The following is a 25,636-nucleotide window of genomic DNA, read 5'->3' on the forward strand; positions in this document are numbered from 1 at the left end:
CTATAGGGAGTAAAAGCAAGACATTCAGAATGAGCATTTATAAGAGTGATTTAGTTCTCTGCACCATTTTCAACAATTATAAGATCATAAAATGTAGCAAGCTTGTTTGAAAATGCCAGAAAGCATCATCTATTAACAAATCTTAACTCTTTATTACTCTAATATTACCACCCTTAACTATTGCAGTGCAGAAACCTAAGTCTGTTGATGCTTTCAGAATTCCACTAATTTCACAAAAAAAAAAAGAGGTAGGAAGATACACAATTGAAAGAATAAAAATGCTGGATGAAACTTGAAGATTCAAACCAAATAAGCATGTTAAAAAATTCAATTAAAAGGAAAAGACTCTGAACATATACCTGAGAAGAAGCAGCTTTGAAGAAAGCTAATGTTAACTTCCAAGTAAGAAGATAACCTAGAACAAGGCAGAACTCATCACTCAGGGGCTGAATAACTGCAAATTCTCCAACTGGAATGCATTCCAGGATGTTTTCTAGCAAGAGTTCTTGAGTGGCCAGGACAGACATAAGAGCCGCTGGAGGTGACCTATGGAAAAATATTATCTGGCATAGTAAACTCAAATCTCGAGCAGAGCATTAACTGCATTTATATTCAGTGCGTTCCTAAACACCTGTTAGTAAAGCCATGTACGTAGAACATAAAAAGGGCCTTTTATTACAGGAAAAATTCCTTTTAGATTCACACAGTGCTAGATTTTAAGATTTATTTTTTTTTCCCCTGAAATGGACAGTTGGTGTTTTTACCTCTTGCAAGACAAATATGAACTGAATGATGATCACTTTAATCTGAAAGTGGTCTATGGCTGAGCTAATTTAACCTACATAATGGACAGCTGGTTTGCTTTCTCCTTTGTCTGCCGAGTCACACCAACGAAGGAGCAACTGAACAATGGATCTCCTAATCACTGAATGCATTGGGTTTGGGCTTTGGATTAAAAAGCCTTTTGCTGCTCCATAGTAAGGAAAGGTATTAATCATTGGGCTGAGATTTAAAAAAAAAAAATCTTTTTTTTTTTTTTAAATCAATTACCATATTGCCTCTTCAAACTGATGACTGTATCGGATTCAAGCTGTATAAAACACCCAGGTCAATTTTGGAGGATCAAGAAATTGAAGTTACCTGTGCAGCTGGACACATTCTGAATACAGCAGTCCAGTAAAAATCTGTCACAATTTTACAATAGAGAGCATATATTTTGCACTTACTCTAGTAACAACTGAAAACAATTGCAAATATCATTTCCAGTTTTAGCACAAAGGCAGACTTAACCAATTATAATTAGTACTTCAATATTTATGACGCTATTGTCACAGCCATGTAATTTTTTTTTCTTTTAAAATCTCCTGACAGATGACTACTCTGCTGCAAATCTCAGCTCTTGGAACACATTTTAAAAAAAAAAAAAAAAAAAAATCTCGATAAAACAGTCGTAAAAAAATATGAGGAAAAAATACACACAATGCTGATTCCTCCTCTTCATCACCGTAAGATTTGAGATCTTCATCATCGAATTTAGGCAATTCAGGCATTAATCTATAGAAATACAGAAAGGAAATAAGATTTAATTTTTACTATTTTAATACATGTGATGCATAGTTCTCTGCTTATCAGTGTCAACATTAATGATAAGCAATACAATAATGGCAATTACTCCTTAATAACACCACAGAATCTTTAAGAGACATGTCACTATTGCAAATTTGGTTCCTAAATGACGTAGCCAACAAGCATGTAGCCTTGCTTGGTCTTTTCCAGACCTTTTACACTTCCTGAGTCACGCTAAACTTCTCTATCTCAGAATTAAGTTATTGCAACTTTATACCTCAGTACAAGCGAAAGATAACAGTAGCTTCTTATGCTTAAGCCATCTGCTTTGCAATCTGCATTTTGAGCAGTCAAATGCACATATTATTTTTCAAATTATGTACTCTCTCTTTTGGTATTAGAGATATCCAAAAAGTTCACAAGAATACTACAAATTTGTATTCACTTTCTTCATTTTCTTATCTAAACTAGTAAAAATTAAAAGGTTATACTATTTAACGATTCTGTCACAGACCCAGATCAAACCTGGAATATTTCAGTTTACATTTTAGGATTCTCTGAGTGTTAAAATAGAGGGTAAAAATAAACAGCGTTATAGTTATGACACTGATATCTACATAACTGCGGTACAGAAAAAAACCCTGTATCTTCACGTACTGCAGTAAAATTTCTCAGTATATATTTAGTCTACTTTTACACCAAATTTAGCGTTCATAGCTTTATATAATGTTCTATATGTTTATATAATGTTATACAGAACACAAATTACCCAGTTAAGGATTTTCTCCCATAATGAAACCTGACTTTGCTAAACACATCTATAAGTTCATGTTCTACAGCATATTTAAAAAAATAAAAATGAGGAACAGGGGAGAAGAAGGTGAGGGAAGTGAAAAATTTGTTGATTCTTACTTATACAACATATGGTAGACAGAAATCTGTACAGGTCTAGCCCGGAAAAGCAACAACGGAGATAACGTATTTAGTAGAGTCTGGAGTTTATCTGGAAGATTTGTTTTCTGGCCTGCAACAAACTTCGCTGGCAATTTATGGTTTAACAACTGGTCCTTTGAGATGTATGTTAGAGCTTCACCCAAAGACGTTAACACAGAGCTCTGAAAGGAGCCTTCAGATGCATTTTTGGTTTCTCCTATTTAAAGCAGAGAAAGACAAGCTGTGATATAGAACGTATGGATGATATCATAAACAAGCATTACTAGAAACAACTCAAACTCTGCTTATCAGAATCCATCTAATCTTAAAAGTCACAACGTTAAGTGCAATTACTTTACTAATTAGCATGTAAGTATTCAAAAAAAAGTGAGTTTTTATAAGCTGTGTTGACATAACATTCCCATAAATTAAAAAACACAGCACGTCAAATTCTATTTCAGAATAGCCTGACAGGTACCACTATTACCCCTCCTTGCCATATACTTGCCTGTGACTTTCACCAACAATGGTAACAGCAAATTGTGAATTCCTTCAGAAAAGAAGTCATTCCATTCACTGATCAAGTTCACAGGAAGGTTTTCAGTAGTTTCAGGAGACGCAGCTTCAAAGTAAGCACTAAGGGCAGATGCTAAGTCACAAGTGACGCAAGCAAAAATCTGCACGAGCGGGATGTGATAAAGCAAACGGCTTTCACTTGTTGTCTAGAAGGAAAAAATAAAAGGAAGATTTCTTAACTATAAATTTGCTTTAAAATACCTGTTTCACATTCCCTGTCTACACCAGAAAGTGTAATTTCAAAGACAACTCAATTGCAAAAAAACATTTTAAAACAATTTGGGGGGAAAAAAAAAAGAAAAAAGTTTAAAAATGTAATCTGTATTTTAGTAAGACTTACTGAAAATTATTTCCAAGTCTCATCGACATTTAGAATCCTGGATTGCTTCCCTCGTACGACCTTCTTTATAATGACAGAAAGAAACTGCCACCAAGTGGATTCAAACTGAAACGTACATGACTGTAGCTTCTCCAGGACACTTGTGCAGCCAAGTGAGCCAAAATGGAGATGTGAAGGGCTTTCACTTTTCTCTCCCAAACATATAAGGGTAACCAACGTGACGCTTGTATTTCCAAATTGCAGAAGGAAATTGGCAATATACTACTGTAAACTGGAAACTATTTAAGTGGCAATCGAAAGAGTATTTCCTATCCTTCAACATAGCCCTTATTATTATTTTTATTCTTACTTGTTTTCACAAATAAGGAATATCATTAAATATTTAAAATGCTCCCAAGCACTTAATCTATGCAACAAGTTTTCCATAAAAGTTTTCTGGTTGGTTGGGGTTTTTTTTTGTTTGTTTGTTTGTTTTCTTAAGTTGAAAATATACAGTTTTGAGGGACACACAGCACAAGTAAGAAGATTAATCCTGAGACCGAAAAAGGCCAAATGGAAGTTTCCAGCTGCCCTTATAAGTGTGCAGTGACAAGGAGTACTACAATTATTTAAAAACAAAAAAACCAACCCCAATCAACCAAAAAAAAAAAAAAAGCAGCACTAGCAGGTGAGAGAATCTGCATCTTTATTTGATTAATAAAGTAGTCGTCAGCTGTTCACTCTGACTTGTTTTCTAACAATATGGAATATAACTCTAACAACAGAATATAATTTTGATGTTTCATGTGATCATTTAGATATCGAAATGCAGATACTGCTTTTCATTCAGTTCATTTTTGTATGTCATGTTAGACTTTGGTTTTAAAGGGATTTTTTTTTTCCAACATAGAGACCTACAGCAGATACATTTCAAAATTATTCTCCAGTTACCAATGCCACTACAAAACATATTACTTCAAGAGGGAGGTAATTTAATCTCCATATACAAAACAAAATAGGAGATACAGTATTGCTTGTGCTTTTAAGCCACACATGACCTTTGACAAAGTTCAATGAAAAAAGGATTTTGTGCAATTCTTTTTAACATCGTGTCAAAATATTTGCTAGGCTGAGATAACTATGTCCCTCCATATCCAGACAAGAATGTAAAAAGCTAAGTACAGCAAAACCGGAGATGCAACATTAGGACTCATGTGGTAGGTAAAGTTTATTTTCTTAGTTCCATATTTCAATTGAGACGCTTTTTAAAATAAGTTATCTTTGAAATGCTGAGTACCCACCTATTAATATCAATCATTACTCTAAAGCGCTAGAAACTTAACGCACACATTAGATGAAACAAAGTTAAAATTGTTAAGACCATTGTGTTCTAAACTCTAAGTAAGAACCATTAGGAGCACTCCTGATTTCCATTCCTCTTGGCACTCCTCATGCATCTTTGTTCAAATTTAGTTGCTACGTGGCATAGCTTCTACAATGTTTTACTGTATCATCCTGACACCAAACTTTCCACTTTAAGAACTCACCAACCTATTTACAAACATACAGCTTTCAAAGATTTAAGATGAAATGTCGATCAGACAGCCCAGTAAGATTATAAAAATTTTGTTATTTTTTAGTCGTTTTTTTAAAACACCCAGGCCCTGCACGTTCAGAGGGCATCAGGAGGATCCCATTAAAAGCTGCAGTGCAATGACTGGTAATAGTCTCTTTCACGTTACCTCCAACCAAGCCAGCATGGAGCACATGATGAAGTCCCATTCATTATCGGCCAAAGGCGCTGTGGAATACTTCAGCAGCAAGGGAAGGTAACGGATCATCTCTATGTTGAAACCAAGCAACTCGGCACTCGTTTCTTTCAGATTGCTGCAATAAAAATACAACCAAGGCCTACATATCTTCATGTTGTAGACACGAATATCTAGATTCTTGCCTTCACTCTTAGTCTTGCACCAGGCTCTGTCCTATGTGCTTTGGATACTCTGTGTTTCAGAGTTAGAATACTGCTTTAGCTGCCAAGTCTAAGTCAGTCAGTCAACAGGTACAAAACAGACTATCAGAGCTTGCTCATTTGCAAGTCATAAAGATTCCTCAAACCGTACAATTCACATATTCAATCAAGTAATATACTTACATAAACTATGAAATTTAGCAATTTTAAGTAAATCAATGCAAGAAAAATAATCCCTTATTTTTAAAATTAGTAACTTAAAATATATGCACTTAAGTGTCCAAATAGTGTACATTATTTCAAGACTTTGTTGCCTGGATTTTTCTCACTATGCTCAAGACAAATGAACGTCAGTATATTTTCACTTCTTGCTGAAAGCTTTCCAAATTACATTTTCAGGTCCAGAATTTTAAAAAATAGACATCTCAGTAAGGTATTCAAGTCTTCTTTCTGCTACCTAAATAAGCAATCCTAATTTGCAACTGAATATCCAGCAACACCTACAAAAGTTGGTCAGTTTTGAATGCTTTTGAAAACAGTTGACACCTACATACATTTAAAAAGCTCCTAGTTTCCCAGCCTTCAACCACCCCAGGTAATTTTCATCTGTATGAGTTATTAGATACTTAAAGACAGGTATATTAAACTGAGGGATGCAGTTCTACAAAGGCTTAAAAACATAATATTAGAGCAGTGGATGGTGTCTGTAGCTTACAAATTGATTCCATTTGAATTGATAACGACACTGTATTTTTAAACTCTCGTTTTAGAAATTGAAATCAAATTATCTAAGTTGCACCCACCAGCTAAAGAGAAAGCTGTCCTCGTTATCATTTTTCCAAGACATGATGATTTTTAGTATACCAGGTAACAGATGATCACAATCAATACTTCTATCATTCAAGCAGGAGTTCAAAATGGAAAGACACCCAAATGCTCCTACAACATAACAATAATAGAACACTCAACAGGTCTTAATTATCAAGACAAAACAAACATCGTAACGTGCGTCAATTGACTGGATTGCTTCATTTGAACTTAAAATTAATATCATAAGATAGTTCAGATAATACCTAAGCTTTTTTTTTGCTAAACGCTTAATCCAGAAATGCCATTGTTAAATCAAAAATACTATATCCAACCCAAACTTCAAAAAACCAAAAAACCTCAAACCAACCAAAAACTCCTATAAGATAAATTGTTGGTTTATACAATTAACAAAAAGGGAGAGTACCTGCTAAGATTTAAATCTATTTGTGCTACTAAAAATGTAGTATGCTAAGCAATAATTTAGACAGATAATTAAGTAACTGTAACTGTGAGTTGTGAATTCCAATATCCTTGTATTTTTACTTTCAGAGTGAAGTACTACTGTTGCATTTGTAATGTTTCCCATTTTTAAGGAAAACTGCTTGTACCTAGATTTCTTGGAGAACAAGAACATTTCTTCAAAGCATGATGGCAAAGAACTGAGCTAATTAAAGTACTATTTATGCATAGCAAAAACAAACAAAGAAAAAACCCACTTCACTTAAGCAGCAGTGCAACAAAAACTTTACCAGCGGTTTCCCGAACTGAAAAAAAAATAATTAAAACTTGAATGGTAAGCCCACAACCTACATCACACTTAATGGGAAGATTTGTAAAGCCTAAATGATTAATTGAATACTTTGGTATTTGCAGATGTGTTTAAATTGGATAGACCAAACAAGAAGAGCAGCAATGTCAAAATTTTTTTAACAATATCAGCCTAAATCCCTTAGTTCCAATTTTGGACCAGGCAGTATAACTTGTACTTCCTTAATAAAGCAGAAAACTACTACACCAAATAGTCTAAAAGAAACATGCAAACAGAGAAGACATTTCTTTCTAGGAAAAATGATATTATTATAGTCAAAACATTTTATCTAAAGGCAAACATTATTGCAAAATAACGTTCTTAAATTCTAATGAAGTGGACTGAGGTAAGAACATACTCACCATCAGTACTAGAAAGCTCTGTCTGTGGGCATGTCATAAGTTTGGCCACACAGTGGAAGACAAGTTCTTTCTTTTCTTCCTCAATTAAAAAAGGTGATAGACACTGAAGTGTATGCAATTTGCCCTCTGTTAATGGCACAAACCTATTCATACAAGCAAAACATCAAGAATTAGACAAACCCAAAACTTTAACTGGTTCATAATGATCTAATATCCTATGATGTAACTAATCCCACACACTAAACCAAGTTTCACTTTTACATACCACATAATATACTACCAAATTTTCAGTCTTCAAACGTCATGCATCGGAATCAGTATAATTTAACATTATCAACATTGGCAACTAAAAGATTATAGGCAGCAGTATTAAGATACCCTTCTGTTGTCTTAAAAAGTTGTTTCATCTCACAGGATACAGTGTTTTCCGCACGAATCGCTTTAGCCATGGTTAAGGACCAGAGTCTTCCATGTTCCTCTGATCTTCAAAGAAGAAAAAAGACCCTGGTTAATATATACCGATGCACAGATCACAACAAAAGCATTTGGATGAAGTCTGAATCAATATACATAAGGAAATATGGTGGCACTTAAACACTCTATACAATACAAAATATGAAAACAGAGTTAAGGGGTGTTTTACTTGTTCTTACATACCTATCAAATATTGTTTGCTGAAGGCTAGTTGTATTGCTAAGTGTACTGAACTTCTCATATGTGATGTGCATTTCTTCTAACATATGAAGATATTCCAGAAGCAGACACGGAGGATTCTCCAATTCTTCAATCCATTGTAATGAGTACAATAGCTCTGCAACTAATGACACAAAGGTTGTTGTTTACAAACAACTGCTCAATATATTCAGTGCATAAGCAAGAATTTTCAGGTCAAGGTTGAGTTTTTAAGTATGTTTTTAATGCATGTGGTTTCCTCATTAGCTTACAAAGACCCACACTGAACAATTACACCTCTCATCATGGTGAGACTTTTGGAGACGGAAATGTTAATTTGACAATGCTGGCTTTAATTTCAGTATTCAATAAATAAAAATAAATGAGATCCCACATGATGGAATTAAGAAAAATTGCTGCCTCAAAATATCTTTACATTATGGCTGAACACTCAGGGCATTCATTTTATGGCACAGACGGACACAGTTCCTATTGCCCACTCATGCCAACACACCATGTGTTTTGGCAATGAACGACTTTGAAGTTCATTATAAATTCAAACTTCTCCAAATTCAAAGTTCTGTTGAGATAGCACATATATAATCATAGAAGGTCCTAGAAATATAAACACTATACTTGTGCATACTTACATTTTTAAAGGAGAACCGAAGGGGGAAAAAAAAACAAAAAACAAAAAAACCCAGTAAAAGGATGATTTCTCATATCTATATGCCAAACTTTAACTATTAATTTTTAAGCATCAATTAAGGTTAATTTACCACTAATAGAAAATCAAATTCCTTTAAGTTTTACCATTGTTGCTTACTTATATTGTCAATTTTCTTTCTTTCAGCATCATCATTTCCATGGACTAGACCATTTTCCAACACAAGTAGCACCATTTTACTTAGTAAGGCTGAAGCACACAGATGGCCTGGAAGTTTAGTTGTGCCACACAGCTTGACACATGATCCCAAAGGTTCACGGTTCATACTAAGCCTTCCTTCCAAAAGAGGTTTGTGCATCCACTGCAATATGTACATAAAAGAGTATGAACAAATAATTGACATTTTAATAATGCATGAAAGCGCTATGATCTGTTTAACCTTGGAAATTCAGAATTATTACAAAATAGTAAACGCAAATATAAATTTGTAATGTATAATTGTAAAATTATAATACAAATTATAAAATATTACAAAATATTAAAAAACACCAAAAGCACAATGTTGAAGACCACCCACTCCAGCATATTAAAAAAACTGAAATGCACAGCAGTAACTTGAAAATGCATTGCTGCCTCAGAAATAAATATGTATCTGTAGAAGTCCATATATTTTACAAGAAATACCAAGGTTACTGAAGATTGGTGGTTGGACAGGAAATTTATGTCATTCCCCACTCTATGTATGTCAAAATTTTGTTGATAGCATATCATGTTCCTCTGCATACATTGGTGGTTTTTGATAAAATTAACTTTATAGAAGAATTGACTTAAAGATAAGAACATCTTCACGATGTATATTCTGTCAGACAAAATTCCTGAATTGTAAAGGAAGTTGCTGATATTCCATGCAGAAAAGGGTAATTTCACGGATTTTTATTTTCTCCAGTAGTACTGGATGGGGCCATAAACACAGAGACTTTGTCCTGTATTGTGGAAAGAGGCCAAAGAGAACTTTTACACAGACATATGCATTTTTACAATTGTAGTGCCATGTCAAAATAAAGAATGCTTATCACCCTAAAGGACAGAGACTTGACGTAAGATTGACTACAGCATGCATTTTCCTACCTCAGTGGATAGAGACTCTTGCAGTTTCCCCCACTCAGCTTTGTTTGGTGTGACATGCTCAACATAAGCTCCCACAAGATACCCAGACTGTCCATCAGCTTCCATAAGCTTCGACAACAAATCGCCAACTGCAGAGATCAAAACCTGAAGGCTGAGAAAAGGAGAAAACACTGCAAATAAGTTTGGCACTATCCAGTAAAAGCAAGCCGCTTTATTCTACATCAATGCAATGCTACATACATTGTATCGGTGCTATATACATGCTATACCAATGGAGTTTTAAATTATGCTCTACGCAACAGTCAGGCTGAAAATCTCTCAGTAACACGGACACCAATTAAATAAAGAATAAGTTTAGCACTAATCTTAATTTGCTTTGGAGAACAACATATTATGAAATGGGCATGTACATCACAATTACCTTTTCACATCCAAAGAGGAAGACTGAATTTGATTCTTAACCCACAGTGCAGATTTATGCAAAAAGGTACTCTGCTTCTGCATGCTCCGAAGTTGATGCACAAGTGAATGTACACCAGACATCCAGGTGTGTTTTAATTTACATACAAGTAAGTCTATTGTAAAGAAAAGAAAAAACAAAACAAAACAAACAGACAAGCAAACCATCACAAACAGGTAAACTCAAATTACAACCTACAGTATACAGCAATGATCATATGTCTAAACGTCCTGCAGCAGGAAAAGAATTCTCTTTTTTATGTGGTTACATGCAATAACTATTGAGGGCAAATGTACAGGTTTCTTGTTGCAGAGCAATTTTAAATTAACTCTGACACACAGGTAATGTTTTATTTGAGAATAAGAATGATCCTGTTCTCTGCTACAATATGGCCTTCAAAATTACAGACTTTTTTAAAATACTGAAGTACTAAACGTTCACAACATCAACACTCCTTTGCAAAGCAGCAGTGGTTCTCAGGTTAGTATTGTCCTACTTCACTTCTACGACAACACTGCAACATTTACTCCTTTGTATTTATGTCAGTAAATTAATATACCAATTCATCACTCTCAAATTCTGCATTCAAAGAATATAAATCAGGATCTCAGTCTGAAAATGAGTGCTGGTGGAGAGAGAAATGGGTCACAATTTGTCAGAGTAACTTGATCAATATAAATGTTTTCAGAATAAATGTATGCATCTTTTATGAAGTGATTATACGTTTTCATAGGAACCTCACACTGTAGCAAAAAAAAAAAAAAAAGCTCATCCTTTGTATTTCATAGACCTTAAATAATTCATGTAACAGTCCAGAAAGCGTGGAATATCACAGCCTCAAAGACAGCTGAAGCACACGGATACTAAACATCAAAAGAAGTTTAAAGTCCTTGTAAAGATGTACAGGACTTGATGTTTAGTAGTAACCACAGGCATTGTAAATTAAAGCAAAAATTTTCACATCAGTTACAGCTGCAAGTGCTCAATGTCTGTGTACTCAATATTCTATTATATACTTGAATCTGCTTCATGAAAAAGAACAATTTAGATGTAGTCATCAACTACAAAAAAGTTAGAAGTTTTTTCTCCAAATTACCTGTTAAATGTGTAGCATCCTGCCTCTGAGCATACAATTGGAAGATGGTAAGCAGCAAGTCTTCTGAGGATGGCATCAGTAAACACCCTTTAACTGAGCTGAAAAAGCTTGAGGCTACATCGCAGATGAAAGATACTGATGGTTCAGTATTTCCAGCTTCAGAAAGATCCTTAGCTTTAGACAGAGCTGCTTGAAGTTTATCAATAATCCTTTCGACAACAGTTTCACCAATCAAAGATTCTGTTGGGGAGAGGAAAAAGACAGCACGCTTTAATTACTTGATAAACATGATCATTCAAAGGCATCATATTAATACGTACCCATTTGGTTTTTATTCGCTAATTTTGAATGCAAAATAAAGTGCAACGGAGTTGCAGTCTAATGTATACCTAAACTGTCTTATTCCACAGTCATCTAGGATCACCTAGCCAAAGTTTCACATCGCCATTTCCCTAAACCATCTGAGGCAGCTTAGACAAAAGGTATATAAAATAGAGCAAGTGCAGAGCGATCCCTGCCCCTTTTATGCCTTCCTAGCTTCTGGTAATCAATTGAAAGCCAGAGATTACACCTGGACCACTGCATATAATTAACCCAATTAGAACAATCTTCCAAGAACATGCTTAGACCCTTTCTCATTGGATTGAAATTGGCTTATGCCATTTTTCCTCAAACTCCACAGCATCCTGTGGCAATGAGTTCCATTATTTAATTATGAACTGTATGAAGAACTATACTTTTCTCTTTCCTCAAGCCTGCTATCTAAACATCTGTAAGCAACCTCAGGCTCTTCTGTTTAAAAAAAACAATGAGTTTCTTCCTATTTGCTTTTTCCATACAAATTATGATTTTATGGCTCTTTACCACAACCCCATCCCCAATCACATTCACCGCAAGCTGAAAAAGTCTAGTCTGTTTTATTGCCCTTGCAAAGAGAAGCTACTGTATTTGCCTAACCATCCCTGCCATCTTTCTTTGGGCAATTCTATCACACCTTTTTTCAAAAGCATATATGTGAACAAGAATATTGCAGTGACCAAAATTACAGGCAGTATTCAAGATACTGACACACAAATGCTATAGTAATTTTAGTTTTTCCTCTGTTCTTTTCATGGCAGCTCATAATAACCTGCATTCCTTTTTTTATTGCTGAGCACCAACGTGCCACTTACAGGGAACCATCACGATGATGAAAGATCTCTTTTCTGAGTTTTAACAGCTGAGAGCCTGCCACTGAATAGATACAGTTACAATTGTGTTCTTACCATGTATACTTTTAATATTTATTGGTTTTAAAATTCATTTGTAATTATATCAGTTAATCATTCAGTATCACAGCACACTGCTGCAGCTCCTTGAAGGTTCAGTTTTGATTACTCTGAATAATTTGTCAGAAACTATTATCATCCTTTCAGTATTTATCCGTTTTTCCTTTTTAATTCCTATCATCTGATAGCTTACTGATCCATGAATGGCCTCTCCATTTATTCCATGACAGCTTACCTTGAGAAACTTAGATGAGAGGTCTCATCAAAAATCTTTTTGAAAGTCCACACACTCTATTTTGGCCTAATTCACTAAGTCAAGAAGAACCACGGTTCCTGAAGGTCTCTTAGACCTCATCCATCATGCATTAAAAACAGGTCAGGCAGCACCCAGCACAAAACAAATACCTAAACTCAGCAATACCTCCAGCTCTAGTGCCAAAAAGCGAAGTCACTGGACAATCAGCCCTAGGACACCACGAACTCAGAAGTGAGCAAGTTTGTCGAACTCTCTCAGGAGAGAGGAAACAGGTTTTCCTTATGCTCCTCTACATCAAAAGTTCCAGTAACAGAAATAACAATCTTACAACATGTTCAGGATGCAGTATCTATGAATATCCACTACAGTTAACTTGTTGTGTGCGTTGTTGAATCTTGAAAGGACTATGAATGTGCCCAGCATTCAAACTGAAGTATACTACCTCAGGGTTCAAAGCAAATGCTGAGCTTAACAAAACACAGATGACAAGTTTATATGGAAAACATCAAGAAAATTGATAAAATCAAAAACTCCACTAGAAGTCTGTATCATGGATACCATAAAATGCAAGGAAGAAATGAAATAGGATGTTTTATTAATAAAAAATAGATTACACATACAGCATAAGTGCACACATGTAGTTTTTAAAATACATGAATCTGAGTGAAAACGGTTGAAATGGTTCAAAGCAGTTCATAGGTCCTGTAACAAGGCATTACCAATGCACGCAGTGGTCCATAACCACTGATTTTTTGATATTCTAGTTTTGAAGGTAAATTGCAGATGGTATGGTTTAAAAATTAATATTATTTTACAGCACACTAGCTAATAAATCAAACTTACTTAAATTTTCGTCAAGTTTTCCAGACTCACAAATCTGAATCTGTTCTTTAAACACTGACTTTTGTTTAGCAACACAGACCAAAAATATTGCAATATCACTGCTGCAAGTTGTTTTTTACAAAATGAAACTAGACCTCATTAATTGACCAGGTAAAAAAAACAAAAACAAAAACACACACACACAAAGAAACCAAACAAAAAACCCCACAACAAAACAACCAACCCCCACAAAAATAAACAAAAACCAACAAAACCCAGAAAAAAGCTTAGGTGTTATAAAGTACTCTGGAAGATCTCAAGTTTCTTTTCAACCTTCTACAAAGCCTAAGTGTGGTATTAACAGTTCACAAACTCCAAGGAATAAATATGCTTACCATTTTTAATGTGTTGTGACAACACTAAGCTGAGGAGGGTCCACCTTTCTGAAGAGGATGATTCTGATGGGGCTGCTATAGGTTTTAAACCCAGGTGACACAGATCATCTGCCAGCATTACAAGTCTTTCTCCAAGCGTATCTCCTTTCAGCCAGTCAGACACTAAGGAAAGTTTTGTTGTGCTTGAGCACGCCTGAATCACAAGAAAACAATTCAATAATCTTTTGAAGGTATTAACTTTCATTACTAAGCATAAGGTTAATATGTCAAACCTGCACACGTAGAGTGGGAATCATATAATCTGTCATAAACATTAAGTCTCTAGGTGCTTACATCTGCAACAATCCCCCCTACTTTCTTTTTGGTCAGAGACAGCAACTTATGGCTAGGGCAGACCTCTACTTTAGAGTGAAATGAGTCACCTTCTGAAAGCTCTTCTTTTTCCTACTATAGAGCCCAGGAAATACCTACACTGGAGTTAGAAAGATAACTTTTGGGTGACCAGACTGGCTGAAATAAAATGAAATAACATAAAATGTATTTACAGCATTTGAATTTCTCAAAAAAAAAAAGAAAGAAATGTCACAAATCATGCAAATGTTATTTTGGTGATACGCTATTATAAGTTACAACATCATAAAAATCTGAGGATTCCTAGAATACACAGTATCTGTGAGGAAAGATATTATGGTCAACGCACTGGATTGTACATTAAGTGCTATGAGTTCTTGTAATATTTCACCCCAGGCAATCACTTAAACGTCAGTCTCTCAACGTCCCATGTGAAAAAATGGTATACCATCTTTTCCTTGTAAGCATGATGTAAGGGTGATGATACAAATAATCATTTAAATTATTGGTCTGATACCCAACTTCACACCCTCTACCTTAGAAGGGATTACCAGAAACAAATCACGAATCCTCCGGCTCAAAGAGCAACTGACCAAAACCAGAAGGGACAAAGATGCTTTTGCTTTGGTATCATCATTTCATTTCTAAGACTGTCTGCAGATTTAATGCAGTTAAAACAAACAACAGTCAAATTATTACTAGAAGATTTTCAAACTATGGAAATTATCACTACTTCAATTAAAAAAAAAAAAAAAAGTCATTCAAACACACATAACTCTCAAGCTAACACCAGGGAAATATTCAAAACCATGCAAAACAAGAACAAAACAAAAACCTTAAGAGGTACCTTTTGAATTATCTGGAGAAAAATAATCCATTTCAGATCCATCTGAAAAGAAAAACAAATTCCAGAATATTTAACAAATTCTTTGCTGAATAGGAAGCCCTTAATACCATTTTCACTCTTTGTTTTACAACTTTATTTTCTGCAGGAGACAAGCAGAAGTTGCTAAGTTTCAGGAACAAAGTTATTTTTTGTTTCCCAGTCTTTCTCTACCACATAGATCACTAAGGGACTGTATATATAAGAAAGGCCATTGACGATTAGTATAAAAGCACACTGTATAAAGAAGCAAGAACAGCAAAATTCTGATGTTAATGTTACTTTCTTTTTTTCAATGATTTATACCATGTAGAAAGGGACATACGTTATAACCTTTCACCCCAACACTGTCATGTCAACCTTTCCTAAATCTACCTTCCTTCACAGTGAACTTATCCAAGTTCATGTAGAATATCCTCCATTCCACAGCCCCAAAACAAAATTAACTAACCACAGCCCACAAAAGAAGTAGTCACTTTGATAAAAATCAATAACAAATGTACAAGCCATACCTTTGTTAAATCATCAAGAATTATTTTCCTTTCAACATTAGTGCTGCAACAATTAAGCACGCTATACAAAATATCAACCAGAAAATGGGTGTCTTTCCTCCAGTCTTCCTTCAGCCAAGTTATTAAATTCATATACAGAAATTGTACAGATGGACTTTCATGATGAGCTTTAATTTCGTTTTGGGATTCAGCTTGAGCAGAGCTTACATCATTTCCCTGCTCTAAAAGTACTTTGAAAACTCTGTTTGAAGAAAAGGAGTTGAGCAGCGCAGAGAGAAATTTCAAATGCTGTTCCGACTTCTGTTCGTTGACATACACAATACTCAGTTCAGCAAGGTTGCAGACTAAATTTTCTAAAGGTTCTTTCCTTAGAAGCGAACTATGCTGCAAGTCAGTCTGTATTTCACAGTCACTATTTCTCACTTCTGTGAGCTTTCCATTCTCTGTGTTTCTTTCAGATTCATCCTCATCTGTAAATCTGATTTTTAAAGATTTTCTATTGTTTGGTTTTGTAGCACTCTTTGGATTCTGAAGAATTTCTAGCATACCAGATATGGCAAACAACAACTTCTCATCAGCATCCAACGTATCAACATAAACTACACACTTCTTTAAAAGATGGTCCCAAAAATTCGACAACAGTTTCTGGAAAACTTCATCTGTGCTACCATCATCAGAGAGTTCTGCTTTAGCTTCCCAGGTGCTCAGTGTTTCTGCGATTTGATAAAATAACGGTCCATTTTGTAACCTGGGCTCCTTAAGTACAGCATCAGTAAGAGGAATTAGCTATAAAGACAAACAAATTATTAGAGAACAGTGATCCAACTAGATGATTATTTTATTCTTTATAATACCAGTAAATTCTACAAGTCTGAAAAACATTCCAGAAGCAATTCCAAAAACACCAGAATTACTCATTAATAAGACTCAGTTAATAAAAATATACAAGGTGGGATGTTTTGTTGTTTGGGTTTTTTAAATATAATTTAAACTACATAGTGAAAGGGATGATTTTATAGGAAGGAAAAAAATTGACTAAGTTCAGTAAGGTTATTTTTTCAAAAAAATCTACTGAAATTTTCAGAGAAGTAAATCCTGACAGAAATCTGCAGGTTGTTTTTTTTTTTTTTAACTTTGAATTATTAAATGTACACACAACAATATTAAGCATTTCTAATAAATACCTGGTCGTATATAAGCATTTGATGAATTTGTCTTTGGTCATCTTCTTTGTCTGTTTTCTGAAGTATGACAAAGCGCAGGCATTCCATAAATGCACTTATAATTGCTGAACTTTCTGAAGGGCTGGCTATTGCTCGCTCACTTGACAACCTATTGAAAGGCAACATCGGAGGGAGGGCACATTCAGTCATCAATGCTTCTGAGAAACCCAGGAGGTATGTAATCAATGTAATTTTGATTATGTTGTTCTTATCCAAACAACACCAATACGAGAATATAGAATCATTGATAGGAGTCAGATCAAAACAAATTCAAGAGGACATATTTAAAGAGTCAAAAAAGTAAATCCAGGCATTTAATATAACTTACATTAAAATAACTTTTTCATCTAGTTTTAGCATTCATTAAAAAAATATCTGTGTAAATAGAGGAAACGTAACCAGTCAAGCATACTGTCTACTGTTTCAGCTGTTTGTCAAAACTCCTTTGCAATTTTCAACACACACCACAGAGGTTTAGAAGTTGTCACTTTATGTCATTACAGAAAAAAAAGAAAGAAAAAAAACAAGAAGGCCATCAAAAGACAGATTCCCAATAGCCAGATGGAGTCTGAACAACTATGATTTGGTTGCTTTTTAATGAAAATTAGACCACACAAATTACCATATAAATATTACAACCATTTTACTACTTGTAATAAAATTCTGTCCAGTTTTCAAAACCAACCCATACATAATTATCTTCTCCAAGAGCTCTGCTAGTGGCCACACCAACACCAACCAAAACTTGATTTTTGTTTAAATAAGCTACACTTTAGTCGTTCATAAAATACCTTATATATGCTTCTGCATACACAATGCACATGCATCTATTTAAATCAGATTTGACAGAAAGCTGGTTTTGATGTATTTTAAAGGTGAAAAATCATAGTTTCAACCCTTTAAAAAATCAGTATCATAAGAGTTAAAGTTCCTGCATAAAGGCAATTATGCACAATGCTAATCCCCAATAACCTCTGTAATAATTACCCACCAGTGAGAAGAGCCTGATATCTTCAAAGCCACTCTTCATTTCAAATTAATTTCCCATTTTAAAATTTATCATGGAATAAACACAAAGCTTTGACAAGGAAAGATAAGAATGCTTTAGATAAGGAAGACGTAATAAAATCAAAAAGAAGGCTGAATGTTTAAGATGACAAGAACAGCCACAAAGGACTCACTCTAGTTTTGGATATTTATAAGCATCTTTAAAATATAATTTTCAAATATCATACTGAAACCAGACTTTTCTCAAATAAACAATTAATGCATATTTAAATATCCTCAAGCCAAATAATATGTTAATTATATTTGAATGCTTAAAGAAGATTAGTTCTCCTATTTCCAAACGTAAAAGAGACTGATTTCAAATAAATAAATAAATAAATTCATGGTTCATACCCTTGAATTATAGAGCCGAAAAAAGTTCTGAAATATTCCAGCTTTGGTTCTGCAATGCCAGGAGGTACCTTGCTAATGAACGGCAAAAGATTTGGGTATATAACAGTAGCTAGTCCTCGTCCACCTTCTCGAAGCATCGTCCATAGCTTTGGTAGAACTCCCTTTTTGGCATTTACATGACTCCAACAGTCCTACAGAAAGAAATACACTTACTGCAAATAAAGTGAGAACATGTTGCCTTGGAAGAACTCCCAAGCTAGACATTTAATCTACCCTCCCTAATGTTGTAGCTGAAACAAGTTATCGTAAAATTTAAATTCAATTGCCAGTATTTTTAAAAATCACTTTCTCCCTATTTCAGCTTGTGAATTTAAGAAGCTAACGTGATAAAACTATTGTTTAAAATCAATGGACCTTCCTTGTTAGCAAACTGCAATTAAAGGCTTCTCTTTAATAACGCTTCAAGGATGCTTTATAAAAATCATTATTGTAACTGGTCCTGCATTTAATTCTGAGTTCTTTTTATCAAGAACAAGCAATGATTTCAAAATCCTAACTTCAGAAGCATCACTAACTTCAGAACTCCCCCCCAAAATCTTCTGATTGTTACAAAATATCTTGGTGCTTTCCCCCCAAACCCCAAAGTTTTTTGTCATCTGATCTGTCATAGTTCCAGTACCTATATTTATAGCAAGCTGAACAAAGATATTTTTCCTCCCCCACATAAATAGTTACAGTTTATATCAGCAGTTACAAGAGAGATCTGCAGCATTAAACCCTCAAAGCATCCCTGTCTATGGCAACACCATTCACCCTGCTAATAAATTCAAAGCTGGTATTTCACTTAAAATTTAAAAAAAAAACCAAACCAAAAACGTTTAGAACGAAGCATTAAATTAGAAGGGGAAACAAACAAACCAAAAATCCACTGCAAGTAATTTTTGTAACCGTCTTTAACAAAAAAAAAAAAAAAAAAAAAAGATTTAAAGTATTAGTATTAGGTTAATTTAATTAAAGTTATAAAACAACTCTGATTTTCAGGCATGCTGGACACAATGTATTTGAAAGTTACACTAGAACCCTAAGGAGGAAGAAGGAGCATGTGGCATTGATAATTTCATGTTATTAATCATAAAGAAAACCCGGTCAAGCTGGTTTTCCTAGTTCTACACAGAGAACAATGGCACCTGGTGAAAGGTTAAAATTTGAGTAAAATATCTGCCACTTCGGTTTCCCACATTACCTCAACAGTGGCGGTAACATAAAGTACAGCTTCCCAAAGAGCAGGACACACCACTGCATCACTGTCGTCAACGCTAAGAAGAACAGCAGGACAAACTCTTGGTGCTTCAGTTTTCACCAGCTCAGGCAAGTACTGACAAAAAGCAGAAGCCAGCTCAAAGAAAGCTGAGCGAACCTGACATAGGCCACAGGAAAACAAAATTTTAGTGAAATGACAACACTTTGTCTCTACATGCAATTTGTAACATTCCTTTTGAAGTCACCAGAACTTACAACATGCTGTCCCCACATTTTATCACATCAGCAAAGGCTTAAATATTATGAAAAATAAAGAAAAATAAAGAAATTCTTTGATAAGCCTGTATAATATTTTGATTTTTTTAGCAATAAAATGCTTATCAAAAATTTTAATATACTTCTTAAAAGACATGTTTTCCCAAAAGGACCTTAAAACTTTTTAACAAAATACTACCAGAATCAATTCATCACTATGCACTATTGGTCAGACCAAAGACCAAATAAAATGGTTTAAAAAAATGAAAATCCAAAAGCATTAAGAACACATGCGATAAGCTGACAGTTTGTATTTTTTACATCAATTTGAAATGACAGCAGATTGACAAGTAGTAGATGACTGTGATACTGAAGTAACAAATCAGCCTATTGGGCAAATTTTAGAGTAAGGTTGTCTATTTAAGGCCTAGAAATTTGAAGGCTGTTTCAAACATAATTCAGTGAAGTACAAAGTTCATTCTTGTAGAATACAAGCAATTAATACTTGCTAGGTTCAGTGTATAATATTTAACTAAAGCCAACCAGAATAAAAAAGAAATAAAAGTCACCTGTGGTACGCTGTGTTTGCTGTATTTCCAAAATTTGTTTTGGGACAGAAGTGACATTAACTTTTCCTCCAATGAATGCATCTCTTTCTTTGGCAACATGCTAAGCAACTTTTTTAAAGCTAACAAGGAACAGGTCAGAATCCGGAAAAATTTGGCTTCCCTTTCTTCCTCTGGTACAGTTCTCAGAAAACAAAATAAAAAAACTAAAGTGAACGATAAATAAACGAGTAGGCTTCTCAAGCTCTTCTAAACTGTCTTCAGTTTTTCTGTGCTCTTGTTTTGATTTCAGATGCCAGCAACGTAAATATGTAAACTATTCCATAGGTTCTAATGCTACCAAATTACATTATAAAGCGTTAGAAAAAGAGAGAGTTTCAAGTCATCTCATCTTCCAGCTATTCAAAAACGCTACTCCTAAAAAAGCTGAAACAAGAATTAGATAACTGATAACACTTTCAAAAGCATTTATACTTTAGTCCCAAAGAAAGTTGCTGGGATCTGGACTCAAATTATTGTTTTGTCTCTTGAAAGAAAATTAATCCACTACCTACAGGGACAGAGAATGCAATACAGACCAAGACTTAAATCGTATACATTAAAGCAGGCTAACATACTGGGGATCACTGAGTGTATCAGGTGTTTCTTTCAGAAGGTGATCTTGAAGTACCTAGGGAAAAAAAACAAACATAAATACACATGAGAATCTAATATTTATATGTGAATAATATAGTCTATACATTATTCAGAAAGAGTTCCACAATAAAACTTTACAACCTCTGAGTCAAGTCTTTTAAACACATTTTAGACATGCTAGTGAACAAGAACATAATTTAACCGACTCCTGCTGAACATAGCAGCCATCGTACTGTTTGAATCAAGACTTCATAATACTTTGTAAGCTGCGGTCCTACAACAACAGGCTTCTGGTAAAAAGAAGCCAAACTGAGACAAAACAAAATGGTTAAGTTTGCAGATGATGGGCCAGCAATGCAAACTTTCACCTTTTTAAGTTCAGTCAAATCAGTTTCATACATAACTGGTAGAAGCGCATTAACCTTGGTCAGACCTAAACTTGTAGAGGCTCTCTGAAACACTTCTCAGCGTTCTTTAATCCTCTACCACTGCATCTGAACTACTCCGGCACCATTATTCCATCTGTCAGCAACATCACGGGGTTACTAAGCATAATTACACAGAAATGCTTACAAGAAAATTCACTTCATATTCATTCCTCTAGTTCTAGTCATTCTAACTGCAAGTCAAAAAAATAAGAGGATGTATCACTGTCTCAGTCTTCTCTTCACATTAGCAGGAGCAAAGTTTCAGGTGAGAAAGAAATTTAACCATGAAGAATAGATGGGGGCAGGATGAGTTTTAAACTTGTAATAAAAGTTGACATATACTCAACACAAAGCCTTAAAGAAATAACGTAAATATAAACTCACATTAAGAATTTCATCTTTACAGAATGCTAAGGCTTCAGGTTGTTTGCTTGAAGGAAAAGCTTTTTCAAAAGCTACTTTTGCAGCAGAAGCAGCAGGGGAGTAAGCGTCACATTGAGCAACCAGCCAGTATCCCATGATACTTTTTAAGTAAGGAGCTAAGTGCTTCTTTACTTTAAGAATCAGTTGCTCAAAAGATTGCTGAGTTGCTTCTCGAACACGGCGATCATGATCCTGTTAAAGAAAAAAGGAAGGAAAAAAAAAAAGAGAAGGGTTTATTGGTTTAAGAAATGTACCTTGATGATGGGTACTTTGAAGCAGAAGCGATGACAAAAAAAAAAGAGACACCTCTCAGTTCAGCCATTTTCATAATGAATTGGGCTACATAGATTTGAAAATATGCAATAACAATGGCAAAAAAAGTTTTCGTATCCCTCGATAAGGGGAGAGTCCTAGCTTAGCAGCATTGCATTCCTGATGTGTTGTACATTCAGAATTGTAACTTTTGCTGATAGCCCTAACTACAGTTTCTTTTTCCATTTTATACAAAGATTTAACAGAAAGACAAGAGCCAAGAGAAACAGGAAGCCTTGAGGACACTTTTTGGATTAAAATGACCATAAGCCTACAAAAACTGTGCACCATTATCCATTATTTCTGTATGAATTTACAAATCATGACTTCCTATGCTCTTAGCTCCTGAAAGAAATACTACGAATTGCTCTAAAGGATCAGTATAGTGGTTCGTTTTGTCCAATATCACATTTCCAACAGTAGCCAATCCAGATAGTTTGGACTGTATTAAATATATCTGAAAGTTACGGATTACCAGGCTATGCACGGTCTTTTCATGTTTGACAGGGGTTTTTTTTTGTGTTTGGGTTTTTTGGTTTGGTTGGTTGGTTGAGGTTTTTTTGGGTTTTGGGTTTGTTCTGTTTTGTTTTTTTTTTTAAATATTAAGTCTAGTCAGATATTAGTCCTAGATCAAGAAGATTTATAATTACATTAACTGAACAGTACATTCTCTTTAGCTGTTCTGGAATCTACATAAAAAAACTTTTCATGAGAAGAAATCTTGTCATCTTTTTAACATAAAGGTCTAACAAACAGCTATCTCCATCACACAAGCACAGCCCTGGCATCAACAGCTCAAGATTCTACCCACTGCCAATTCTGAAACATCTCTGCAATAAACACCACCACTTTCCTTCAACTTCCTATTTTTCCTAGAACAAGTGAGTAATTCCAACTGTCACGGTTTAATCACAACTGGCACCTAAGCACCATGCAGCCACTCACTCACTCCCCCCTGGTGGGATAGGGGAGAGAACGAGAAGAGTAGAAGTAAGAAAACTTTGTGGGTTAAGATAAAGACAGTTTATTAAGTAAAACAAAAGCCACACACGCAAGCAAAGCAAAACAAGGAATTCATTCACTGCTTCCCATGGGCAGGCAGGTGTTCAGCCATCGCCAGGAAAGCAGGGCTCCCTCATGTTACTTGGGAAAACAAACACCGTAACTCTGAATGTCCCCCCTTTCTCCTTCATCCCCCAGTTTTATATACTGAGCATGACATCATATGGTATGGAATATCCCTTTGGTCAGCTGTCCTGGCTGTGTCCCCTCCCAACTTCTTGTGCACTCCCAGCCTGCTCGCTAGTGGGGTAGCGTGAGGAGCAGAAAAGGCCTTGACTCTGTGTGAGCACTGCTCAGCAGTAACTAAATCATCCTTGCTTTATCAACACTTTTTCCAGCACAAATCCAAAACATAGCCCCATAGTAGCTACTATGAAGAAAATTAACTTTACCCAAGCCAAAACCAGCACACCAGCAAAATTAAAGATATCAATAAAGACAGCCTTAGAGATTTTCACAGGAAGTATCCAGAGTTTTTAATTTAGGTACTTTAGTACTTACTAGTGAGATTTTACAATAAATTCTTGGCCAGTAAGGAAGAACACCTTTAACAATTTCTGCTTCTCTTTCCTTGCACATTGTCCCAAATTCTTGCATAGCCTAAAAATCAAGACATCAAAAGCATGATTTAAAAAGTGAGATTGTCATGTTCTGTGATTTACCAGCTTCTACCAGACATTGCATCTTTCCTTTTCAAAAATGAATTCATTTCTTGCAATTGAGCATTTATGGAGTTAATTTTACGAAAAAAAGGTCCATTGCACTGCATGATGGACCTTTTTCTAAGTCCTCGAGAATACCTTCTGGATTACAGTTCTAACAGACTTACAAATATGAAATGAGTATTAGCTACCTTGCTATATTCCTCTCCCACCCTTAAGAAAAACATATTGTTTCCCAATAAAAAAAAAAAATTAGGGAGGACAAAGGATACACTTACTTTTAATTTTGTTGTGACATCCCTTTTAGAAAGTTTTCGCAACACCATTCGAAAATCAGCATCCACAAGGCTGTCTATTTCCTCTGCTCCTTGAACTGCCGGAACATACCCTAGATCACTCTGAGATGTTCCAAAGCCAATAAACCCAGGCACTGTTCCACGTTCTTTGGCAAGGAGCTCTGCAGCTCGGCCACTGCTAGAAGGCTGACAAAAAACACGAACAGAAGTCAGGTATCTATTCCAGTCATTTTATTTTCCATACATCATGCATTTGAAATAATGATCCTATTTATATTGTATAATTAACCTTGTATTTTAAACAGTCTTACAAAAAAAAGGCAACCTATGCTTTAAACATAGAAGTTTGACCTAGAAAATTATTCACCTTTTTAGAGTCAGCATTCCCTTCTCTAATAGTGATTTTAATCCACGAATACTTACAGAAATTATATTGTTTTTATACACATACAAAAAAGCATAACGGAAAAGTCCTTCTTTAAGTGAACAATGTATTAAGAAACCATTTACCCTTCTTCACTACTACTGTGTTTACTAGTTCTTCTCACGTTAGTGCATATGGACAAATAGAGGTCCCACGGAATGGTCTTTGTATCATTGGGAAAAGTAAGAACACACACAATGCAAAGGATGCTACCAGCCACAAAGGGGCCAAGAAGGATTTAGAGGAATGGTCCAAAAGGACACGTATGTAACACAGTACAATACCATCCTGTTGGTATCTCAGTGAGTGTTTTGGAGCTCAGCACCTCTTCTCTCTAGTTTTCTCCAGTTAAGTCAACACATTACTCGTCGTATCAGCGGCTCATATTTATGTCAACCACTCTTCTGAAAAGACTGTCCCAAAACCGACTGATGCTTTAATGTTCTCTGTGATACCGCACGGTCCAAATACCTTTTATTTTCTAATGACAGCTGCAGTTTCATGAGTTTGCTCTTGTGTTTTTTAAGTAATGACAATTTGCTGAAGTTCATTATACTTTCCTGATTTTCTTGGAGTATGTAAGCCACTCTTTACCTGACTATTACATCCATAGATTAAGTAATTTTTTCTGCATGTGAAACCTCAACTATATGGACTTGCTTTTTTGTGTTCCCTCGTCTTCTCTAAGTCTGCAAGAGGGAGATTTGCAGGAGTTACACCACCTGAACACAAGGCTTCACCCACAGCTCTCTCACGCTGCACGGGTGCCACATATGACAGGCGTCACACACCACTTCGAGCCCGGCAGCCAGACGGAGACGCCACCACAGGC

The 25,636-nt window shown here is 35.1% G+C and overlaps 1 protein-coding gene across 1 annotated transcript in view; it reads right to left on the reverse strand.

Annotated features, from left to right (window-relative positions):
* LTN1 (listerin E3 ubiquitin protein ligase 1) overlaps window positions 1-25,636 on the reverse strand; it is a 31,423-nt gene that overhangs the window by 5,109 nt on the left and 678 nt on the right. Inside the window, exons 2-25 of the mRNA XM_074600245.1 lie at window positions 24,363-24,566; window positions 23,924-24,022; window positions 22,010-22,240; window positions 21,179-21,231; window positions 20,565-20,745; window positions 19,724-19,897; window positions 18,481-18,671; window positions 17,041-17,188; window positions 15,857-16,642; window positions 15,309-15,350; window positions 14,111-14,303; window positions 11,370-11,609; window positions 10,235-10,388; window positions 9,814-9,964; window positions 8,845-9,046; window positions 8,004-8,163; window positions 7,725-7,829; window positions 7,347-7,489; window positions 6,170-6,305; window positions 5,137-5,281; window positions 3,008-3,221; window positions 2,479-2,716; window positions 1,480-1,554; window positions 360-546 (exon numbers count right to left, since the gene is read on the reverse strand). Coding sequence (XP_074456346.1) covers window positions 360-546; window positions 1,480-1,554; window positions 2,479-2,716; window positions 3,008-3,221; window positions 5,137-5,281; window positions 6,170-6,305; window positions 7,347-7,489; window positions 7,725-7,829; window positions 8,004-8,163; window positions 8,845-9,046; window positions 9,814-9,964; window positions 10,235-10,388; window positions 11,370-11,609; window positions 14,111-14,303; window positions 15,309-15,350; window positions 15,857-16,642; window positions 17,041-17,188; window positions 18,481-18,671; window positions 19,724-19,897; window positions 20,565-20,745; window positions 21,179-21,231; window positions 22,010-22,240; window positions 23,924-24,022; window positions 24,363-24,566 — 4,452 coding nt within the window. The remainder of the gene's footprint in view (window positions 1-359; window positions 547-1,479; window positions 1,555-2,478; window positions 2,717-3,007; window positions 3,222-5,136; window positions 5,282-6,169; window positions 6,306-7,346; window positions 7,490-7,724; window positions 7,830-8,003; window positions 8,164-8,844; window positions 9,047-9,813; window positions 9,965-10,234; window positions 10,389-11,369; window positions 11,610-14,110; window positions 14,304-15,308; window positions 15,351-15,856; window positions 16,643-17,040; window positions 17,189-18,480; window positions 18,672-19,723; window positions 19,898-20,564; window positions 20,746-21,178; window positions 21,232-22,009; window positions 22,241-23,923; window positions 24,023-24,362; window positions 24,567-25,636) is intronic.

This window comes from Larus michahellis, chromosome 1 (genome assembly GCF_964199755.1).
Source record: "Larus michahellis chromosome 1, bLarMic1.1, whole genome shotgun sequence".
Lineage (NCBI taxonomy): Eukaryota > Metazoa > Chordata > Aves > Charadriiformes > Laridae > Larus > Larus michahellis.